The sequence below is a fragment of the Phascolarctos cinereus genome, unplaced genomic scaffold, assembly GCF_003287225.1.
Source record: "Phascolarctos cinereus isolate Bilbo 61053 unplaced genomic scaffold, phaCin_HiC Scaffold_4;HRSCAF=312, whole genome shotgun sequence".
Taxonomy (NCBI): domain Eukaryota; kingdom Metazoa; phylum Chordata; class Mammalia; order Diprotodontia; family Phascolarctidae; genus Phascolarctos; species Phascolarctos cinereus.
The window spans coordinates 134,555,841-134,578,871 of record NW_027555847.1 but is presented as its reverse complement, the minus strand read 5'-3'; the positions used below and the strand labels follow the sequence as shown (position 1 = coordinate 134,578,871).

General features: G+C 37.6%; 1 protein-coding gene and 1 pseudogene across 2 annotated transcripts in view; one reads left to right on the top strand and one right to left on the bottom strand.

Moving 5' to 3' along the window:
- RAB11FIP3 (RAB11 family interacting protein 3) overlaps positions 1 to 23,031 on the top strand; it is a 166,305-nt gene that overhangs the window by 88,044 nt on the left and 55,230 nt on the right. For both annotated transcript variants that reach the window (XM_021006707.2, XM_021006706.2), the window contains exon 4: positions 13,538 to 13,749. In XM_021006707.2, coding sequence (XP_020862366.1) covers positions 13,538 to 13,749 — 212 coding nt within the window. The remainder of the gene's footprint in view (positions 1 to 13,537; positions 13,750 to 23,031) is intronic.
- LOC110221997 (peptidyl-prolyl cis-trans isomerase A pseudogene) lies at positions 15,625 to 22,999 on the bottom strand (annotated as a pseudogene).

Below are 23,031 nucleotides of genomic sequence, written 5' to 3'. Positions count from 1 at the left end.
TGTTTTGTTTTAGTTTTTATTTAAGTAGTATTTTATTTTTTCAATTACATGTAAAGATAATTTTTAACTTTCATTTTTATTAAATTCCAAATTTTCTCTCTCCCTTCCCTCCTTTCCTCCTCCCTAAGATGGTAAACAATTTGATATGGGTTATATATGAAGTAGTACTATTTTAATGAAAGAGCTTTCTCCAAAATCCCTAATATCCTCCTCGCTACTAAATCTAATGACTTCTCTCATGTTCTCATTGTTCTTTGTTTCTCTACAGCATCTGACACTTTTATCTCCTCCCTCTTTGAACATACACATTTTATAGTTTGTATGATTTTTGGCTACATTTGACTGTGGTACAGTGGATAGAGTGCTGGGGCTTGAGTCAGGAAGATCTGAATTTAAATCTGGCCTCAGACACTTATTAGCTGTGTGACCCTGGGCAAGTCATTTAACCTTGTTTGCCTCAGTTTCCTCATCTGTACAATAAGCTGGAGAAGGAATGGCAAACCACTCCAAAATTTTTGCCAAGAAAATCCCAAATGGGATCAGGAAGAGTCAAACACAACTGAAAAATCACTTAACAACAAAAACAGCGCTAGGCATTGTGCTGGTTATTGGTAATACAAAGAAAAGAAAGAAACAATCCCAGCCCTCAAGGAAACTTACATTCTACTTTTCCTCAATTTCTCCCTCTACTGGCTTCTATGATTTTGTATTTTCTTGGTCCTCCCCCCTGCCTCTTTTACTATTCCTATTCTTTCTTAAGCTAGGTTGTTATCATCTCCTTCCATGAAATAGGAGCGCTACTCAAGATTCTGTATTTGACCTTCTCTCTTCTTGCTATTGCCTTTTACTCTGTGGCTTCCATTTTCATGTCTTTTAAAAAAAGTTTATTTATTTTTAGTTTTTAACCTTTGCTTCCACAAGATTTTGAGTTCCAAATTTTTTCTCTCTCTCTCCTCTCCCCCAACTCTAAGAGAGTCTGCATTCTGAATACCCCTTTCCCCAACCTGCCCTCCCTGCTATCACCACCCTGCCCCTTTTCTTAACCCCTCCCCCCCCAACTTTTCTGTAGGGTAAGATAGATTTCCATACTCAATTGAGTGTGTATATTATTTTCTCCTTAAGCCAAATCCAGTGAGAGTAAGGTTCATTCATTTCCTCTCACCTCCCCGCTCTTCTCCTCCACCATAAAAGCTTTTTCTTGCCTCTTTTGTGTGAGATAATTTACCCCATTTCACCTTTCCCTTTCTCCTTCCAGTACATTTCTCTTTCACCCCCTTAATTTTCCCTTCATATTCAACTCACCCTGTGCCCTCTGTCTATACATATTCCCTCCAACTACCCTAATAGTGAGAAAGGTTTCATGAGTTACAAATATCATCTTTCCATGTAGCAATGTAAACAGTTCAGCTTTAGTAAGTCCCTTATGATTTCTCTTTCCTGTTTACCTTTTTCATGCTTCTCTTGAGTCTTGTATTTAAAAGTCAATTTTTCTATAAGCTTTGTTTTTTTCTCAAACATACATTAAATTCCTCTATGTCATTGAATGTCGATTCTCCCCCCCCCCCCCATTGATTACACTCAGTTTTTCTGGGTAGGTGATTCTTGGTTTTAATCCAAGCTTCTTTGACCTCTGGAATATCATATTCCAAGCCTTTCAGTCCCTTAATATAGAAGCTGCTAAATCTTGTGTTATCATGATTATGTTTCCACAATACTTGAAGTGTTTCTTTCTGGCTACTTGCAATATTTTCTCCTTCACCTGGGAACTCTGGAATTTGGCTGTAATATTCCTGGGAGTTTTCCTTTTGGGATCTCTTTCAGGACATGATCTTTCCATTTCTATTTTACCCTCCAGTTCTAGCATATCAGGGCAGTTTTCCTTGATACTTTCTTGAAAGATGATGTGTAAGCTTTTTTTGATCATGGCTTTCAGGTAGTGTAATAATTTTAAAATTATCTCTCCTCAATCTATTTTCCAGGTCAGTTGTTTTTCCACTGAGATATTTCACATTGTCTTCTATTTTTTCATTCTTTTGGTTTTGTTTCATAATTTCTTGATTTCTCATAGAGTCATTAGCTTCCATTTGCTCCATTCTGATTTTAAGGAATTATCTTCTTCAGTGAGCTTTTGGACCTCTTTTTCCATTCTCCTTGTTGGCTTTTTGGATCTGCTTTGCATTTGGTCTAGTCTATTTTTTAAGGTGTTATTTTCTTCAGTATTTTTTGGCTCTCTTTTAGCAAGGTGTTGACTCATTTTTCATAATTTTCTTGCATCACTCTCATCTCTCATTTCTCTTCCCAAATTTTCCTCTACTTCTCTTACTTGATTTTCAAAATCCTTTTTGAGTTCTTCCACCAGTACATATTTTTCTTGGAGACTTTGCATGTAAGAGCTTTGACTTTGTTGTCTCCTTCTGGTTGTATGTTTTGATCTTCCTTGTCACCACAGTAAGGTTCTATAGTCTGTGTTTTTTTCTGTTCTTTGCTCATTTTCCCAGTCTGTTACTTGACATTTTAACTCTTTGTTAAGGTAGGGCTCAACTTCCAGTGTGGAGGGCATACTGTCCCAAGCTTCAGGGGTTTTGTGCAGCTGTTTTCAGAGATACTTCTAGGGTGCTGTAAGTTTTCAGTTCTTCCAAGGTGGTATGATCTAAGGAGAGGTGTTTACTCCTCTCCTGGCCTGTGCTCTCTGGTCTGTGAGTGATCACAAGCACTCTTTTCTGCCCTGGAACTGTGAGGAGAGTTCCCTCTCTACTGCTTCCACAAGCTCTGCTATGCCAGTGCTCCTCCTCACCCCAAGACTGCCACCCAGATCCAAGTATGGTCAAAGCAAGAGAATCCCATCTCAGTGCCAGCAAAGAGACCCTTGTAATCTCTTTCTAATCAGTTGTTTGATTCCCTTACCTTCTATGGCTGAGAGCTCCAGAAGCAGCAGCTGCCACTGCCACCACTACCCCAGGGCTATGCTGGTGCCAGAGCTGGACTGTGCTCCTCTCTCACCCAGGTCCAATAGACCTTTCCTACTGACCTTTTAAGTTGTCTTTGGTGTTTGTGGGTTGAGAAGTCTGGAAACCACCACAGCTGCTAGTGATTCAGTCCCTTGAGGCCTATTCCTGGTTTGTTGGGGCCTGGTCTGTGCTGGCACAAGTTGAGCTGGACTGAGCTCCTCTCTTGGCCTGGTACAACAGACCTTTGCTGTTGACCTTCCAGGTTGTCTTGAGCTGGAAATTTGTTTCACTCTATCTTTTTGTGGGTTCTGCTGCTCTAGAATTTGTTTAGAGTCATTTTTACAGATATTTAGAGAGATTTGGGGGAGAGCTCAGGCAGGTCCCTGCTTTTACTCCACCATTGTGGCTCCGGGTTTTTAGTATCCTGCTCTGGCTCTTGGCATAGAGCTGTTTCTGAATTTACGTAGTGGCGTGGCTGTTATGGTTTTTCTCTGCTTCCCTCCCATGGATTTCTAAATTGATTGTGTTGTTTTCATTTCCTTGAGGAGTTAGGAATAGGAAGTAAGAAGTTATTCAGGGCAAGGTCTATTTGCATGGAAAGTGTGATATGTTAGTCTTTCCATATTTCCATTAAAAATAATTAAATAATTATCGAAAAGTCCATTAAAAAAAGCTTTAAAAGTCCAAACATTTCCCTTTAAAAATTGAGTGTTAGAGTGGTAGCTGACAGATTCCAAAAGTTGAGTCATAAATATGCTAATTGCTTGGTTGCCTTTGTTTATCAGAAAAAGTAAACATTTACTTGGAAACATAGAGGAGGGCAGTAGGAACATAACTGGAGTAAGTTTAAATTTTGCAGTTTAATTGTTCTTTTAATCATTTTTTACAGTGAAAATCCCACCCCCTACCCAAAAAAAAGTGCAGTTGCCTGCTTCATTGTTTCCTCTGAACGTAACAAGACACTGTCCCAGATGGGCTTTTTCAGAGCTAAGTAGTTCTCTGCCCCAAAATAGATTTTAAAAATCACAGAACAGTAGAACTAAAAGAAATCTTTTTTTTTGTTTTGTTTTATAGGCAGTTGGGGTTAAGTAACTTGCCTAGGGTCACATAGCTAGTTAAGTGTCAAGTGTTTGGTCTGAGTCTGGATTTGAACTCAGGTCCTCCTGACTTCAGGGCCGGTGCTCTATCCACTGCACCACCTAGCTGCCCCGAACTAAAAGAAAACTTAAGGATCATTTGTGCCACCCCATCATTTTACAGCTGAGGAAAATAGGAACAGGAGAGACAGATTTACCCAAGTCCATGCAGCTAGAGCTAGGTCCAGAACATAAATTTCCTAACTTCCAGTTAGTGTAGTTTCCATTATATCAGTTTACCTCTTTAAAATATATGAAGGTAATTCCTACGTTTTTGGTTTTTAAATTAATTCTGTGTTTGCTCCTTTTTAAAAAAGAAATGGGGAGCCATGGCCTACTAGACAGGTAAATCATGGCAATGAAATTATCATTGTATACCTATACTTTATTTTAAAATTTGTGTTAGCTTCTTTTTTTAAATCACCTTCATTTCCAAATATATCCTTCCCTTCTCCCATATTAGAAAACTAACTCTTATAAAAAAATTGCAAAGGAAGAAAGAGGGCAGAAAAGCAGTTCAACAAAACCAGCTCACTGACTGAATCTTGTGGTATATGCAGTGTTCTGTATAGGCCCTTAGTTCTCCCGCCTCTACAAAGAAGGAAATAAGTTGCATTTTAAAATATCTTCTTCAGGGCCAGCAAGACATTTGACAGAATTTCTCGTGACGTCTTTGTAGACAAGATAGATGTGACCTTGATGATAATTAGATGGGATTAGAACTGGATGACTGACTGAGAGTGTTCATTAATGAAACAATGTCATCTTGGAAGGGAGGTTTGTTCTGGTATGGTTATATCCTTGGTCTTGTTTTGTTCAGTGTTTTGTTTTGTTTTTTTAAATCAGGGATTTGGATGAGGTCATGTATTTCTTGCTCATCATATATGAACGACGTGAAGCTAAGAGGGATAGGTAATTTCACTGAATGACAGAATTGGGATAAAAAATCTAGATAAGTTAAAACCGTATCTAATAAAGTGAAAATTATTGAGGATAAAATGTAAAGTTCTATAATTGGCTTCCAAAAAATCAACTTGATAAGTACAGGTTAGGTGAAGCATTATCAGAAAGCTGCTTACATCATCAGTCCAAGAGTATGATGAGGTAGGCAAAAAGGGCTGATATGCTCTTGGGCTATATCAGTCAATCAGTAAATATTTGTGAAGTTCCTACTTATTAGGCACTGCAGTAAATACTAAGGATACAAATAAAGACAAAAGACAGTCCCTGCTCTCAAAGAGCTCACAATCTTCTTAGGGAGAAAACATATGAACAATTAAGTCCAAACAAGATACACGCACATGCACATACACACACACACACACACAGAGGAGAAATGGGAGAAATGGCACTAGCTTTAAGGGAGTTTTAAATTTGTGGTCCACTTATGTCTTTATTTTTTCTAACCTCCAATTGAAATTTTGCGTTTCCTTCAATAATTTAAAAATACTTTTTTTTCTGGGAAGAGGTCCATAGACTTTACCAGATACTCATGGGGCTCCTGGAACAAAAAAAGTTTAAGATTCTTATCATTCATTCATTTTCCTGGGTTGCATTAACAGAAGTACAGTATTCATGATGAAAATGTAATAGCCTTCAGTACTCTTCTCTAGTTGGAGCTAGGTCACCTAGAATATCAGGGTCAGTTCTAAATACACATATTAGAGAAAACACTGGCAAGTCAAAATGTATATAGAGGAAAGTGATCAAGATGTTAAAGACATAGGGGCGGGCAGCTAAGTGGTGCAGTGGATAGAACACTGGCCTTAAAGTCAGGAGGACTTGAGTTCAATTTCGGCCTCAGACCAAACACTTGACACTTACTAGCCATGTGACCCTGGGCAAGTCACTTAACCCCAGTTGCCTCAAAAAAAAAGATGTTAAAGACATATGAAACAGTGTCATATGAAGATCAGTTGAAAAAAAAAAACCAAACTAGGAATGTTTAGTTTGAAGAGGTAAAACTTTGGGGAGATATTTCTAAATTCAAGTATTTGAAAGGTTGTCCTGTAGAAGAGGAATTAGATTCATTATGTTTGGTCCATCCAGGAGGCAGAAACTAGAGGAAGTTGGAAGAAAGCAAATTTTAGCTCAATATAAGGAAAACTTCCTAATAATCAGAATTATCCACCAATGGAATTGACATAGTCATAAAGTAATTATAGTTATCCCTTCCACATCATGGCTTTCCCCATTGTGGTTCTGATATATCATGGGTCAGCATATGAAATTAGATGGGAATTTTGGGGGAAGCCACAAATGACACAGAAAAAGTTTAGAAACTCAGAAGTGCATAAAATATGTGTGTATTTTTATATAATATAGCTTGTGACCAAATACTTAACCCAGATTTTACAATGAAGTACTGTAAATACCCCATAAAAGAAAAGGAGAAAAAAATCAGATTTCTTCTCTGGTACAAAGGGAGGGCCAAAAAATTTTACATGAATTTTCCAGATCATGGGGGCTCTAGGCCCTAACCCTAGCAATATGGAAAGGATAACTGTAGTTTGCTGGCACTAAAGGTGTTTAAGCCAAGACTGAGTAACTGTTTGTTGGACATAATGGGAAGGTTGTAGCAAGAATTTATGCTTCAGATGTAGATTGAATTTGGTGAACTTTGAGGTCCCTTCTAGCTTTAAAATGTTATTCATTTTCATTTCATAGGACCCCAAGTAGATGGGTATATATTTTTATAAATTTATACATATATATGCACACATATATGTTATGCTGCAACAACTTTTTTTTAGCAAACTAGATTTTTTCACATTCTGTATACTTATACATTTGTTAACTCCAATAGACCTTCAAGCCATAAACTATTGATTACTTTTTCTAACCTACATTAGTATCTTCATTAAGCTAAAATTTAGATTGCAAGCAGAGCATGCCCTGTTTAATGGTTTTTTTTTAGTTTTCAGTTTTGTAGGTGGTTGGTAAAGGCCAAGTACTAATTGTACTTTTAGACAGGAACAGGACAGTTCTGGTTGGGAATACCCAGACAATGATACAAGAAAATACTTGGTCATCAAGTTTTCCTACTACAGAACTTTGAAGAGATATTTGAAAATGCAGGCAAAAAGTTAAAATAGGGAAAAAAAGAAAAACAGGTACACACACACTCATTCCCCCTCACCCTCAGGTATGCTTTATCTCCATTGATTTAGATTCTCTTTAAAAGAATTAACACTGGGATCTAACCTCCATGCCATAAACTATTGCTTTGATGTTCTCAATATATTTAACTTTTAAAAGTCCTTTTTCATGGATTCTGCTTTTAATCATAGAATGTTGGAGCTGAAAGAGACCTTAGTGATCATGTAACTCACTTGTATTATAAATAAGAGATCTGAGTTCAGAGAAGAGAATAGACTTGGCTAAGATCATCCTGCTAGTTAGCAGTAAATCTTATTCCTAGGCAATTATGTTTTCTGTGGTACTGCATGTTGTTTCTTATTCATACATACACCAAATCATTTGTATACTGATTGACTTTTATATGGTTCTTTTTTTTTTTAGAGTTTGCAGGTGATCATAATACTTAAACAGTTGACCAGTAGCAGAGCATAGATAAATAAATTGGACAAGTCCAGGCTCTGAGGCCTATTAGCTATGTGAGAAATGGGGTTCAGTCACTCCGTGGTAGGGTAAGGGGTTTAGCCCAAGCATGCAGCCATAACTCACTGCTCCCCTAGAAACATACCATGTTGGAGTTCCGTCCTCCCTTAAGAAACAAAACTTAAACTGAAGTGAGCGAAGGAGACATTTATTTACAGCTCTTGCAAGAAGCGGGTGTATATGGTACCCCAAAAGGACACACACACTGACAGATGTCAGAACAAGCCTTTTATGCAGTTAGTTCCTTCTTGTCTTTACCGTCAGAGGCAGGATTGCTCCCTGCTCTTCCAGGTTGTAATCTTCCTGATACTATAAAAGTGCCTAGTTTTGTGCTGTTGCTCCCCTTTGGGGGAAGAAGTTAGTATTAATGAGCCCATTACACATGCACACTCTAAGTAAAGGTTAACCTTTTTCCTACTTCTAGCCTCTTTAACCAAACAACCAATTTCATCCACTTTCAGCCAGTTCTAGAACCTCTGACCTAGAGCTACCTTTTCTCTCAATTTCCTTATATGGAAATATAATAGCTTCTTTCCTCTGATAGCTATGTGACCCTATATCATCTTATACCTCTGAAATGGAATTTCTTCATCTAGAAAATAGGATTGGGGCAGCTAGGTGGCACAGTGGATAGAGCACCGGCCCTGAAGTCAGGAGGACCTGAGTTCAAATCTGGCCTCAGACCAAACACTTGACACTTACTAGCTGCGTGACCCTGGGCAAGTCACTTAACCCCAATTGCCTAAATAAATTTAAAAAAAGAAAATTTAAAAAAAAAGAAAATAGGATTAATAATTCTTGGACTACCTCTCAGGGTTGTTACCAAATAATTTTGTAAATCTGAAAAATATGAACCATTCTTATTTCCTCATTTAACACATTCAAAGCTGTTCAATAAGTTATATTGATTAAGCCCTGTAAGATACTGTTTTAGTTACTAGAGATAAACAAATAGATAAAACACAATCCAGATCTTAGGGAATTTATGTTTAAATTCATGAACTAGCTTTTAGTACTACAAATATTGGAGAGGACAGCTGTAATATTTTTAAAGATAACACTTTTTAAAAGGTAAATTTAAGCAAACTATTTTATTTCTTTTGCATGGTTTACTTATGTTTATGTTACCTGTCTCCCCAACTGTCATAATGAGCTTTCGGACAGAGGCTGAGCTGTCTTCTGCTTCCTTCAGGAAATCTAGCACAATGCCAGGTACAGGGTAATTTTTAATAAACTCCTTCATTCAGCAAATATGTAAATGTCTACATGTTGCAAGGTCTTCCTCAAGATGCTAAATAGGGTATGAAAACAAGTATAACACGTAGTACTTGAGTAAGTTTTGTCTTTACTCTGGAAATTTTCAGCAAGGTTATGAATGAATGAATGAATGAATAAATAGAGTATTTATTAAGTGCTTTCTTTGTGTAAAGCACTATGCTGAGTGCTTGGGAAACAAACAGAAAAGAGAATTCCTGCTCTCAGGGAGCTCCCATTCCAATGGAGGAGGTCATACCTAGGGAAAGTTTCAGCCTTAAGTCAGGTGGAAAAGCCCCATGGTCATTAGGGCACAATGGCAAAACAGATTGTGCCTGACAAAATCTTATTTCAACCACTTGACAATTTCAGCGACTTTGGTGGCAATGACTTTCTAGGTCTTCAGGAGCAGGTGCCATGCTGCATTTCCACAGGGGTGGCTTTCCAGAATGATGATTATGGGCACTGTATTGGAAACATTGCTATTCCAAAGGCCCCTCTATTCAGGGTCTCAGGAGAGGTGATGGTGGTGGTGGTAGTGGTGGTGATGAAGTGTAGAGGTTTAGGGGTGCTGGACCCCCAAAATCACGACACGCAGGTCCTACCCGAATGAATTCTACCGAAGCCTTCTTTCAGACAGAGACAAGATTTATTAAAGATCTGCCATATTAGCCAGACTCTTAAGGAATCTGAGCATCTGTGAGGTATTTGCTATATTTTAAGAATCTGAGCATCTTGATGGAGACAAGATGGACCTTAAATACAGAAGGATATGGAAGAGATCCAGGAGTGGCCAAGTAGCTGCGAGGTAATAGAATGCTAGGGACATGGCCAAGGGAGAATAGAGCCTAGCTAGGATTAAGGGTGGGGAGTGTCCGGGGACCATAGGGAGGTAAGACAATGGAGGGTTAGGCTAGGTTAAGGGTAACAGAGAATTGGGAGATTGGGCATAGCCACAATGAAAGGCTAGTTGATGGGATTATGGCCTCAAGTGAAATCCAGAGATTTGGCCATGTGGGAAAAGTCCAGGGTTTTTCTTTTTTGAGGTCCATATCCCATCCTCATCAGTGGTGGTGGTGATGGTAGTAGTGTGACCTGTCTGGCTTCTTCTGCCTTCTGTCTCTCTCTTAGAGTCCCCTGCTGCTTCTGCCAGACTCATTTGCCTGCCTTGTATGGGTTAGTTGGTTGGCAGATGATGGAGGTGGCTAGCCCCTTCTTTGTAGGAATTACTTCCTTAGATGATGGCAGTGATGACTGAGCTAGAAGCAAGACTAGTGTTCTAAGAGGGCAAAGCAAAGGGAAAGATGAAGGGCATCCTAGAAGTGGTGGGTCTTCCTGCTACCTGGCCAGCCTGGATGGAGAACCTTAGAAATTATTTAAGTCATTAATGAAGTATGTCTGAGCATGCTTTACTTGAACATTTATATGAGAAGTATGAGCATGGTATAGGGCTTTCCTCAGAATCAAGACGACTTTGCTTGGTTCAGCTCCTACCTTTGATACATACTAGCTAGACCTTGGGCAAATCGCTTAACTTCTCAGTGCCCTCAGGCAACTCCTCAAGACTAAGTTACAGTTAGTCAGCAAGTATTTATTAAGTGCCTGCTGTGTGCCAAGCCCTGTGCTAAATGCTAGAGATACAAAGAACAAGAATGGCAAAAAACTGGCCCTGCTCAAGGATCTCATAGTCTAATTGGGGGAGATAATAGGCAATGTATACACAAAATATATGTGTGGTAAATTGAGCATAGTTTCAGAGGGAAGATTAAGGGGTGCTAGGAAAGCTTCTTGTGGAAGGTAGGAATTTAGCTGAGAATTGAAGAAAGCTAGCAGGAGGTAGAGGTGACAAAAAAGAATGCCAGGCATGGGGGACAACCAGTGAAAATGCTCAGTCTGGAAATGGGGTGTCATGTTCAAGAAACAGCAGAGAAGGCCAGGATCACCGGAATATAGAGTATATGGTGGAAAGTAATGTGTAAGAAGACTGGAAAAGTAGGAAAGGGTCAGGTTTTGAGGGGCTTTAAAAGTCAAACAGAGGATTTTATATTTGATTATGGAAGTAATAGGGAGTTACTGGAGTTTATTAAATGGGATGGCGTGATGTGGACATACTTTCAGTTAAGGAAGATCAGTTCAACAGGTAAATGGAATGGGAAGAGACTTTTGGGCACCAACCCACAGGCTGTAGCAATAGTCCAGGAGTGAGGTGATGAGGGCCTTCATTAGGGTAGTGATGGTGTCAGAGGAGAGGAAGGAGTATGTACTAGAGGTGTTATGAAGGTAAAAAATTGATAGGCCTTGGCAACAGATTGGATATAGGAGGAAAGAGTGAGAAGTTGGGGATGAAGCCTAGATTTTGAGCCTCAGGGACTGAGAACATAATTATGCCCTTGACAGTAATAGGGGAGTTAAGAAGAGAGGAGTATTTGGGGGGAAAGATGATAAATTTGGACATGCTGAGTTTGAGATGTTTATGGGCTGTTCATTCTGAGACTGGAGGTGAGGAGAGAGATTAGGGTTGGACAAATAGATCTGAGAATCATCTGCATAGAGACCAATAATTGAGAGAAGCATCAGGTCAGAGGTCAGAGCTTTGGGAGATGCCTATTGTTAGGTGAGTGACCTAGATGAAGATCAGCAAAGGGGATAAGAAAGAGCAGTCAGGCAGATAGGAGGAGAACCAGGAGAGAAACAGTGTCATAAAAACCTGGAGAGAAGAGAGTATCAATGAGAAGAAGGTGATTGACAGTGTTAAAAAGCTACAGAGAGATCAAGAAGAAAGAGGAGTGAGAAAAGACCATTAGATTTAGCAATTAAGAGATTATTGGTATCTTTGGAGAGAGGTATTTCAGTTGAATGATGAGGTCAAAAGTCAGATTTCACAAATCAAGAAGAGAATGAGAGGAAAGTAGTAGAGGTACCTATTGTAGATGGCTTTTCCAAAAGAGAGAAATAGGGGACAATTGCTAGTGGGGAGGACAGATCAAGTGAGAATCTTTTTTGAGGATAGGAGAGACACAGTCATGTTTATAGGTTGTAGAGAAGGAGGCAACAGACAGGAAGAGATTCAAGATTAGTGAGAGTAGGAATTACAGATCTCTTGGAGAAGATGAAACAGGATGACGTCACTTGTATATAATAGAGAGTTTTGCCTTGGCAAGCACAAGGGCTGCTTCTTCATATAAAATGGGTGAAGGAGAAGATAGTAAAGGGAGACATTTGAGTGAGGTGAGATGGAAGGGAGAAGAGGGAGCTCCTGGTGAATGGCTTGGGTTTTTTTGGTGCAATATGAGGCAAAGCTCTCAGCTTAGAGAGTCAGGAGGGGAAAATTATGTGAGGTTTGAGAAGGGATGAAGAGGTTTGGAAAAGATGCTGTGGTGAGTGGAATAGTGAATCAATTAGGGAGGTGTAAAAGGATTGCTTAATGTTGCAATGGGGACACAGTTGAGAAAATGCTGCATTCGTTTGTAATGAATCCAGTCAGCATGGCTTCATGATTTTCTCCAGCTTTGTCCAGGGAATTTCTACCTTGTTAAGTTCTCTATGCTGATAAAAATAGGAGGAGAGAGAACAAATGAGAATGAGAGCAGTATCACTAGAAGGATGTTGAGGCAAGGTTAGCCTGATTAATGGGAACTTCCCATTTTTCTTCTAGGGAAGAAAAAAACTCATTTCCAAGTTACTGAACATTAATTAAAAAAAAATTTTTTTATAATACATTTTAGTTTACAAACTTTGAGCCCCTAAAAAGAGGTATTGTGATTCTGAAATGATAAGAATCAAGATAAAGTAGGGAGCAAATAGAATGCATATTTTCTTCATGATGAATGTTACAAATGATGAAAAAAGAAAATTCAAATAAGTGTTGAAGCAAAAAAAGAGGTTGACTGGGGAATATGTTTGTACACCTAATTTGTGTCTATACAATTTAAAAGCAACTGATTCTTTTTTTGGTCACATTAAACAATTCACCACAATTTAGAACGTTTTTTAAAAGTATTGATGCATTTTGTTTTGACATAACAGATACTTTCCAACACTGAAATAATTTTCCCTATGAAGTATATTACCCTTAAACAGTTTACTGATTTCAATTCAAAAACATATTCATTGTATTGAGGATATAAACATAAAAAGCAATATAGTCCTTGACCTCAAAGAGCTTACAATCTAGTAGGAGTGGTGAGATGTACATAGAAATATAATACAAGTTGGAAAATGATTGAGTGTGGGGAGAAGTTAGACAGTAATCTGAAAATCAATTAAGTCATAGTAGCCTGAAAGTCAATTAACTCAGCTGTTTAAATTACAAAACTGTGGATTTGATAGTCTTTATTGGATACTTGATAATTCTGTGTCCCTTATGAGTACAGAGAAATATTGATGACAGTTTATTTTGAAATACATATTATGGCAGAATAAAACCTTGTTTTCTAATATATAAAAATGTAGTTTTCAAATGCTGGAACAAAGAATTTGAAAATTGAAGTCCTTTATATTGGAAGATTATTCCCTTGAATTAAATGTATGGAATTAAATTGTGTGATTTATGTAATTTTTGTTTTTGTTCTTTAATAGGCAAATGAGGTGACGGACAGTGCTTACATGGGTTCAGAGAGTACTTACAGTGAATGTGAAACCTTCACAGATGAGGATACCAGCACATTAGTGCAGCACGAAATGCACAACGAAGTAGAAACAGACAGCGCTATTGATTCTGCTGGTCACTCAGAGTGCCCAGATGGCATGGAAGAACCAGAGAATGGGCCATTGCTCCTCACACCTGACAAGTATGTGTACAAAATTTATATGAATTTGAAAAAGTGCTTTCTTTAAATAGTAAAACAGGTACATTGAGTATTTGGTATTAGTAGTAAAATATTATTTAATAAATAGTAGAGTCATCAATTAAATTTATTTGTCAGGGAAGTTGTCAGAGTAAATTCACTGCTTAATGTGAAGGGTCTGACTAAATAACATTACATCTTACAGATCTCATATACAAATAGTGGGCTCATACAAAAATTTAGCTTGTGGTTTAGTCATTTTTACCAGTATTGATTTATCTGAGACAAATGGCAATACTTTTCCTTATGCCCCAACTCCCATGATCTCTTTAAATATTAATTTCTCCATATAATGATTCAAACAACTGTTTATTAAGCACATGCTCTGTGCCAAGCATGAACTATTTTTTGCTCTGGTGATTCCAAATAAATTGATATTTTTGTGCATGAATTTTGTTGCTGAGAGGAGAGGAAGAACTATAGGCAAAAAGAGAAACATGCCTTTTGGCTGTGTTCCCACTTATGATGAAAGGGAGAGATTTCAGTTCAGCAAATGTTTATTAAGTGCATTCTATGGACAATGCACTGTGCCGGGCAATAAGAAACAAAAATGAAATAAGATACCTCCTCTGCCCTGAAAGTGCTTACAATCTAGTAATATTTTGTAGGAGCATCTTAGAATCACTCAGAATCTGCTTGGAGGCCTCAAATAGGGAACCCTTCCCCAAGTCTGTGTCAGCAGCCAACTTCGTATGTCATCTCTGACATAGTCATAAAGTCCAAGAGCTTATATTTGGAGATGGGGAAAAGGAAGTTTGCAGACTATAGAGCATAAAAGATAACTTGCTATATTTGTTTGCTGCAGTTACTACAAGGAAACATCATGGGTCAGTATAGTACCTCTAGCGGCTGAGGGTTTACTATTTTGACCTGCTAAAATATTCTCTTCCTGTATTAAGATTTTGTCATTCGATCTAGTGCAAATATTAACCTTCCTGGTAACTTATGTCTAATTAGTGTCTGGCATATATTTGCTACTTAATAAATGCTTATTTGTTGATCAGTGGATGGATAACCTGAAGTATAAGTTATCTAGCTTTCCTGTTAGCACTTGTTACCAAGAATCCAACTTTATATGAACAATTTAATGTTTATTTAACACATTGGAAGACTTGGAGGGACTATTAGTTTAATAGAATACTATGGTCTTAAACCTTCTACTAAAGTCCTACTTCATCCCTCATTGTAGTATGTAGGGGACTCATAGTTCCTGATGGCTGTGCCAGGAATTTGTAAACTCTTGTCAGGTCCTGTAAAGTTGGAAAGACTTCCATAGGAGACTAGCAATGGGCTGTTTATCTACTGTCATTTAGTGGATCTTATTGACTTTTGGTCATGACATGATTATTTTTTAGACACACCATTTTGTGAGACAGTCTACTGAGGTGTAGAGGGGTTGTGATCTGAATCAGTGGAAGGAGCAAATCATAGATCTTTTTTTGTAGGTTAGTTTTTATTTCTTTTTTTCTTTTTTTTTTCTTTTTGCTGGGCAGTGAGGTTAAGTGACTTGCCCAGGGTCACACAGCTAGTAAGTGTTATGTGTCTGAGGCTGGATTTGAACTCAGGTCTTCCTGACTCCAGGACTGGTGCTTTATCCACTACACCAAGTAGCTGCCCTGTTAGTTTTTATTTCTTAATCATAAACTTAACTTCACAGTCTAGCCAGACTTGTGGAAGGAAAAGGGAAATGTAATCCAAAAAGAATTGCAACAAATGGGAGCATAAGGATTGTAGAGTATGAGAACAGACTGGAGTGCTCTCCCTAGCTCCAGAGGAGTGTTTGATGATTAAGACAAACAACAAAACAAACAAAAAAACTCAGGAGAGTTGTCCACAGTCAGCAATAGTGATCTTTTTGCTGGTCTTGCCATCCCAGGATCTGACGTGATCCATGGCTTCCATGATGTTCTTACCTTCCTCCACCTGGCCAAAGACCACATGCTTGCCAACCAATCAGTCAGTTTTAACTGTACAGAGGAATAACTGTGAGCCATTTCTTTTTTTATTTGTTTGTTTTGTTTTTACCTTTTGCTGAGATATTTGGGGTTAAGTGACTTGCCCAGTGTCACACAGCTAGTAAGTGACAAGTGTTTCAGTTCAGATTTGAACTCAGGTCCTCCTGACTCCAAGGCCAGAGCTCTTTCCACCGCACCATCTAGTTGCCCCTGAGCCATTTCTGTTGGGCACAGCATTTGCAATGGACCAGATGCCAGGTCCAATGTGCTTCAGGATGAAGTTCTCATCAACAAATTTCTTCCCATAGATGAACTTGCCAGCAGTGCCATTATGGCATGTGAAGTCACAACCCTGACATTTGAACCCAGGAATGCTTTTGAGAAAGCATGTTCCCTTGTAAGCACAGCCCTTCCTTCCATTGCTCAGAGCACGAAAGTTTTCTACTATCTTGGAACATTGTCTACAATTAGCTAAAGAGTATCTCAGTCCAGCAGCCCATTATGGATATTGATGTTGAAATACACAGTGAGGAGGGTAGCTAAGTGGTACGGTGGATAGAGCACTGGCCCTGGAGTCAGCAGGACTTGAGTTCAAATGTGGCCTCAGACACTTGACACTTACTGGCTGTGTGACCCTGGGCAAGTCACTTAATCCCATATAAATAAATAAATAGAATAAAATATTCAGTTAAAAAAAAAAAGAAATACACAGTGAGGTTGGCCATGGCCGTGGACAGGTAAGCTGGAGGCTGAGATTGACAGTAGAGGCAGTAGAGTTAGAATCTGTTTCTGGCAGAGTGAGCAAAGCTGAGGGCTCCCAGTGAGGCTGAAATCATGGCAGAGAGCAGGGTACAATGGAAAGAGTACCAGATTTGGATTTGAAGAACCTGGGTTTAAGTCCCACCTCTGCTTCTTGTACTTGTGTGACCTTGGGCAAGGCTCTTTTTCTTTTTGGAGGCCTTAGTTTTCTTGTCCACAAAATGAGGAGGGTTGTACTAGATAATCCCTAGGGTCCCTTCATGTTCTAAATCTATGATCATATGAAACAATGAAGTATAATCTTAAAATGATTGATTCAGCACTGAAAATGGTAGTTTAATGAAAGAGAAATTTATTTAGAGAAAAAGAAAAGTTAAAAAAAAGAAAGAAAAGGAAAAATATTTTTTGTTTGCTTTTTAGTAAAGGGAAGATAGAGTGCTATCTTAGAATTCGTAGCCCAAGACTGCCCTATAGGCATGTTACCAATTAGTGGTACTTAGACTATTTACAAAATAAAATTATCTGTGATTTTTTTTTCCTGAATATGTAGTTTTATAATGATCAGTTCTCGGAATGTAATTGTCCACTGAGCAAGACCACAAGAAAGTGCTGGTTTTAAGTAAGCAAGCCATTAAAATATATGACAGAAAACTGAGAATATTCCTCTTTTTCTTGGAATTATCATCATAAAATTTCGTATATCTAAACATTGATCCTTAAAAGATATACTCCATAGTAATTTAGCTTGGTGGGTGATTGGGAAGAAGTATTTTTGTAGGGTGAGAGAAAGAATAAGCAAATATAACAAGGCAAGAAATTGATGCTAAAAGTTTTGGCTTCTTGCATTATAATTTTCTAATTTATTATTTTTACAATACTAACAAAATTCTACAGCTCAAATACTCTTTGGATTAAATGATGGAATAGAATTACACAAATTATTTGCTAGAGACCTTGTGAGGGCAAGGACCCTTTCCAAGTACGAATTTCCCCACATATCAGTGCTGTTCTTTTCATATATAAGGTGCTATATGAAGAATGTATATTGAATTAATTTGAAGAGAAAATGAAAGAAGAATCCCAGAATCTCAGAATAGGAAGTCACTCATAAGGTCAAGCGTTAGAAGAGATTTTAAAAGGCCAGTTAGTCCAGTCCATTCCTGGGGAATCCCCTCTATTTCTGAAAAGTGGATATCAGTCATTCTTCTCTTAAGAAACTCTAGTAAAGGGAAACTCACTGCAATCAGAAGCAGCCCATTGAATTTGGGGTCACTGTAATTGTTAGGACGTTTTCCTTATGTCAGACAAAAATCTACTTTTCTGTAATTTCTACCCACTGCTACTAGTTCTGCCTTTTGGGGCCAAGCAAAACAAATTCAGCTGCTCTTCTATGTGACAGTCTTTCAGATACTTGAACACAGCTGTCATATTCGCCCAGAGTCTTCTCTATGCCAGGCTAAACATCTCCACTTCCTTCCAATTATCATATGGTGCAACTTCTAGTTCCCTCATGATTGTGGTTGCCCTCCATTGGACATGCCTCAACTTCTCAATGTTCTTCCAAAAGTGTGGTGCCCTATATAGGTGTAGTCTACCAGTCATGAAATTTATACCTCCCTGAATCTGATCATTGTGTGGTATAGTAGAAAGAGGGCTGGGTTTGGTGTGAGGATCTGAGTTCAAATCCCTTACTACCCTTGTATTCTTGGTCAGAGTCATTTAACCTTGTTAAGTCTTAATTTCCTCACCTATAAAATGAGGATATTGGATTCGATGATTTCTAAGGTCCCTTCCAGCTCTAAATCAAATTTAAAATTTGAATTTATCTTGAGACATTTTTGAATTTTGAAACTTACTTAAAATACAGCCAGTAGCATGTGTTGTAAAGATTGTTCAATTCAAATGAAACCAAAATTTAAAAAATTACTTTTAGATTCTCATTTGTTTTGTAAAGATTTTGTGAATATCTTTTTAAAGAAAATTTTCGTGACAATGTTTTGGAACTTTTGCCACCTTAGTAAGATTATTAAATTGCAAGCCAACATCATGTGATTTTCCAGTAATTTTCCGGAAGGTGTTGGAACAAAAACTGGTCCCTCTCAAGAAATTTGGTTTTCTTTATAGCAACTTTGAATTCACAACCATTCAAGTTCTCATTGAATTTGGCCCTGTGAAATTTCCACCCAACCTCTTTTGCAGAATTACAGTATTTGAGAATTGGAAGAATACTCAGCAGCCAAGTAGTTCAACCTCTGCACAGAAGGAATCTCTACTGTCATTTCCTGGGCAAGCGGTTGTACGGCCTCTGCTAGACATTTCAGTGTCTACCACCTCTTGAGGCAGTCATCCCACTCTTACACAGCTCTAGTTGTCACGAAGTCTATCCTGACATCAGGCCATGTTGGCTTCTTTGAAACATCTGCCCTCTGGGGACAGATAGAGCATGTCTAATCGTCCCTCCAAAAGACAGCCCGTCAGATTCTTGAACATGGGTATTCCGTCCCCCCTGAGTATTCTGCAGACCAGATATGCCTAATTCTTTCCACTGATCCTCACAGGAGATGGATCCAAGGCCCTCACTGTGCTGGTTCCTCTCTTCCGGAAACTTTGCAGCTGCTCAGTGTTCTTCGTAAACCATAGTGCCCCAAACTAAACACAGCAATCTAGATAAGGTCTGACCAAGTCAGAGTACAGGGAGACCATCACCTCTGTATTCCTAGGAGTTATGTTGAATAATAATTTTATTCCTCAGCATTTTAAAAATCAAATACTAACCTTTTATATACATTTACTCATATTTTCAGTAACTAGGTGTCACAGTAGATAGAGCACTGGGCTTGGAATCAGGAAGCCTCATCTTCATGAGTTCAAATCTGGCCTCAGATACTTACTAGCTATATGACCCTGGGCAAGTCACTTAACCCTGTTTGCCTCAGTTCCTCATCTGTAAAAAAATGACCTGGAGAAGGAAATGGCAAACCACTGCAGTGTCTTTGCCAAGAAACACCCCTTCCCCCCACCATAGGGTCACAAAGAGTCGTTGGGCATGACTGAAATGGCCAAACAACAACAGTTATTCTATAGTTTTCTGTTCTTTTCCACTTATCTATTTCCTTCTTTTTTCCAATACCAGATGGTTCTGATAAGCACTGCTTTACAGTATGATAATACTAGTCTCTCTTTCCAAGTTTTCTTTTTCATAATTCTTCTTGATACTTTGCTGGTCTGTTTTTTTCATATAAATTTTATTATGACTATCTAATTTTGTGAGTTAACCAAGTATTGCATTAAATATATACATTAATTTTTGAGGTATTGACATTTTTATTAGTAGTTGAGCTAGCATTTATATAATACTTTAAGGCTTGCATTTTACATATATCATTTGATCCTCACAACCTTGGTTTATCCCCATTTTATACATGAGGAAACCAAGACTGAGGCAGAGAGATTTAAGTGACTTGCCCAGGATCACATAATTAATATCTGACTCAGCAGTGAAACTGAGGCCTTCCTGTCTGCAACTCCAGCACTCTATCTACTGCCCCATTTAGCTGCCTCCTAATCTAGCCATGAACAGGAAATTAGTCCTTTATTTGTTCAGCTCTTCCTTGATTTCTGTCAAAAATCATTTAAAAATTTTCTTAGTGTAGATTTCTTATACCTCCTGATAAGTTAATGTCCAAATACTTGATATATTTTGTAGTTACCATGAAGTGCATCTCTCTCTCAATTTTTATTGATTCTTACTGGTGTTTTATAGGAATGTGGATGACTTTGTAAGTTTATTTTATATTCTTGTACTTTATTAAAATAGTTTATTATTGCTAAAAATTTTGAGTGTACTAAAGTAGACATGACTGTTATATAGCTATTTTTAATGGGAAAGGTTCTGGTGTTTCTTGTATATATTAGTTCATGGATTCAAGTATATACATGCCTTATTATAGAAAGTCCCTTCTATGTTTATGTTTTAAAATTATCTATTAACATAAATGGATTCTTTTTTTGCTTGTCAGTTTCTTATCAGTTTTATTAGTCTCTTTCCATTTAATTATATGATCATGTAGTCTGTTTTTCCTTTTTTAAATTGCTTTTTGTTGTGTAAAATCTTTATTTTTGTATAATCAAATCCATCAACTTTTTCTCCAAAATTTTTTTTCATAAGTAAAAATATCATTCCTCTTAATCATTCCTCTGCGACAAATATAGTACTTCCTTTTTGTTCCAGTTTTTTAAGTTTTGAAAATAAAAGATTAGTATTTTATTTAAAAAGCACTAAAGAAGAGAATCATTATTCAGTAAGAATGATTGGGAAAACTGCATTGTTATGTGTATGGCCAGAAAAAAAAAAAGGTTTGGGTCTATACCTTACAGCATAGGCTGCATTAATCTCTAACTAGATCAGTGATCTATCTATCTATCTATCTATATAAAATTTATATTTATTTGGTATATATTTTCCATTCAAGGTAGTAAGGAAAGCCATCCTTAGAGCTAGGAAAAATTGGATTCAAGTCCTGTCAAACCTATAGTGGCTGCGTAACCCTGGGCAACTTATTGGTGCCATCAGGCTAGTCTCTAAAAGGACAAATTACAGAACAGCTACAGATCAGTGTTGGTAGAGAGTGTTTCCTCATCAGGAGTTTGCTATGCTAATGAACCCAAAAGTCTAGACCAAAAAAAAAATATACAGTTTCTTTTTATTTATCCATGTACATGTTATTTCACCCCAGTAAAACATAAGCTCCTTAAAGGCAAGACTTGTTTCCATTTTTTTCTTTGTATCCCTAATACCTGGCATGGTGTTGAACAAAGAATAGGAACTTCATGAATACTTGAACTGAATTGTTGTTACTGTTGGAGAGTTTTCCAGTCCATCTCTAGGATCAAGCCCAAGCAGCCTTCTTCCTGTTCCTTCATGATACTCTGTCTCCTGACTTTGTTCTTCCCGGAGTCTGGAATAAACTCCCCTTTCACATCTTCCTTCTCAACCAAAGACAAGAACTCTTGTTTCCTTCAAAACTACTCAAGTGCCACCTTCTCCACAAAACAACATTTCCTGATCCTCCTAGCTTCTAGTGTCCACCACCCCCACACTGAACCTTGTATTCATTTTGTCTATATTTTTACAAGTACTTATTAATGTACATAAATCATACGTAGGTATCTCTCTGGTAGAGTGTGAGCGCTTAAGGGCAGGGACCATTCATTTTTGTCTCTGTATCTCTAGTGCCTAGCATTATGCCTAGCATATAGTAGGCATTTAATAACTTGATTAATCTAATAACCTCAATGAAAAGAAATGACCTATAAATACACACTCATATTAATAAAGAGCACTAGACCTAGGTTCCAGCCTGGGCTGTGCCACAGACCAGCCATCTGATTTGAGGCAAATTACTTAACATCTCTTTACATCCACTTCCTCATCCAGTAAATGGGATACCAGTACCTAGCGTCTAATGTCCAAGATCTCTTCCAGCTCTAAATTTGTGATTCTTTGTCTATAATTATGTAAAAGAAAGAAGTAAAAATTCAAAGGTACACAAACTTTATTGACTTAGAAAGGAAGCCCCAAACAAAAGTGGGTTGGTTTTTTTTGCTTTTGTCCGTTGTTAATTCATTTAGACTTTTGCTGTTGAATGCTAAGAATTTTACCTAAGTATTTATTCCTTATTTTACATGGTTATTTCATTATTTCTCTTGGTTTATAATTGAACATTTTATAAAGGAGTCCCATACTTGAAAAGGTTGGGAAACACTGTCTTACTAAATACTCATTTATATTGGCATACTCTGAAAATTCTTTCCAAGAACTATCATGTTTCTAAAATAAAAGCTTAATCTTAACAAAAGGAAATAACACTTTTAAGTGGAGTGTTTTTCTCTGACCTTTGCTGGTAGAGAGAAGCACTTTGTTCTTTTGTTAACACTGAGGACAGCACATTTTTAGATAAGGATCTTGGACTACAGACAGTTTGGAGTCAGGTGAATACTGAATTTTAATAGTATTGTTCATAATATTTTAAATGTGATCATATTCTGATCCAGTATTTCTTTATTCAAGCAAAGGCTTCAAAGTACTAGATGTTAATGGAACATAACCTTTTCATTTGTTAACAATAGTACATTTTTTAAAGGCAAGAAACATTTTTAGTCATGTTCAGTGACGGTGGATACACAACTGCATAATTTGTAACCTTCTCTCTATTCCACCAGTACCCTTGAACAAGCATTGAACCCACTGTGGTTCTGTCAGATTTTTTAAAAATTGTTTCAATTAGAATGACCTTTATGATGATACTGTGGATTTACAGAGCCTCAAAGATTTCAAAGCGTACCTTTACCTAGTAGAGGTATTAAAAGGGTAATTATATTAAACACCATTATGCAATAAATGAAAAGCATACCGAGTGGGCAGTTGAAAACCTAGCTCCTCTAAAAGCCTTTGTCCTAAGTGAGTTTTCTGTGTCCATGTCTGTTTCTTCTCTTGTCTCTTAAATTCAGT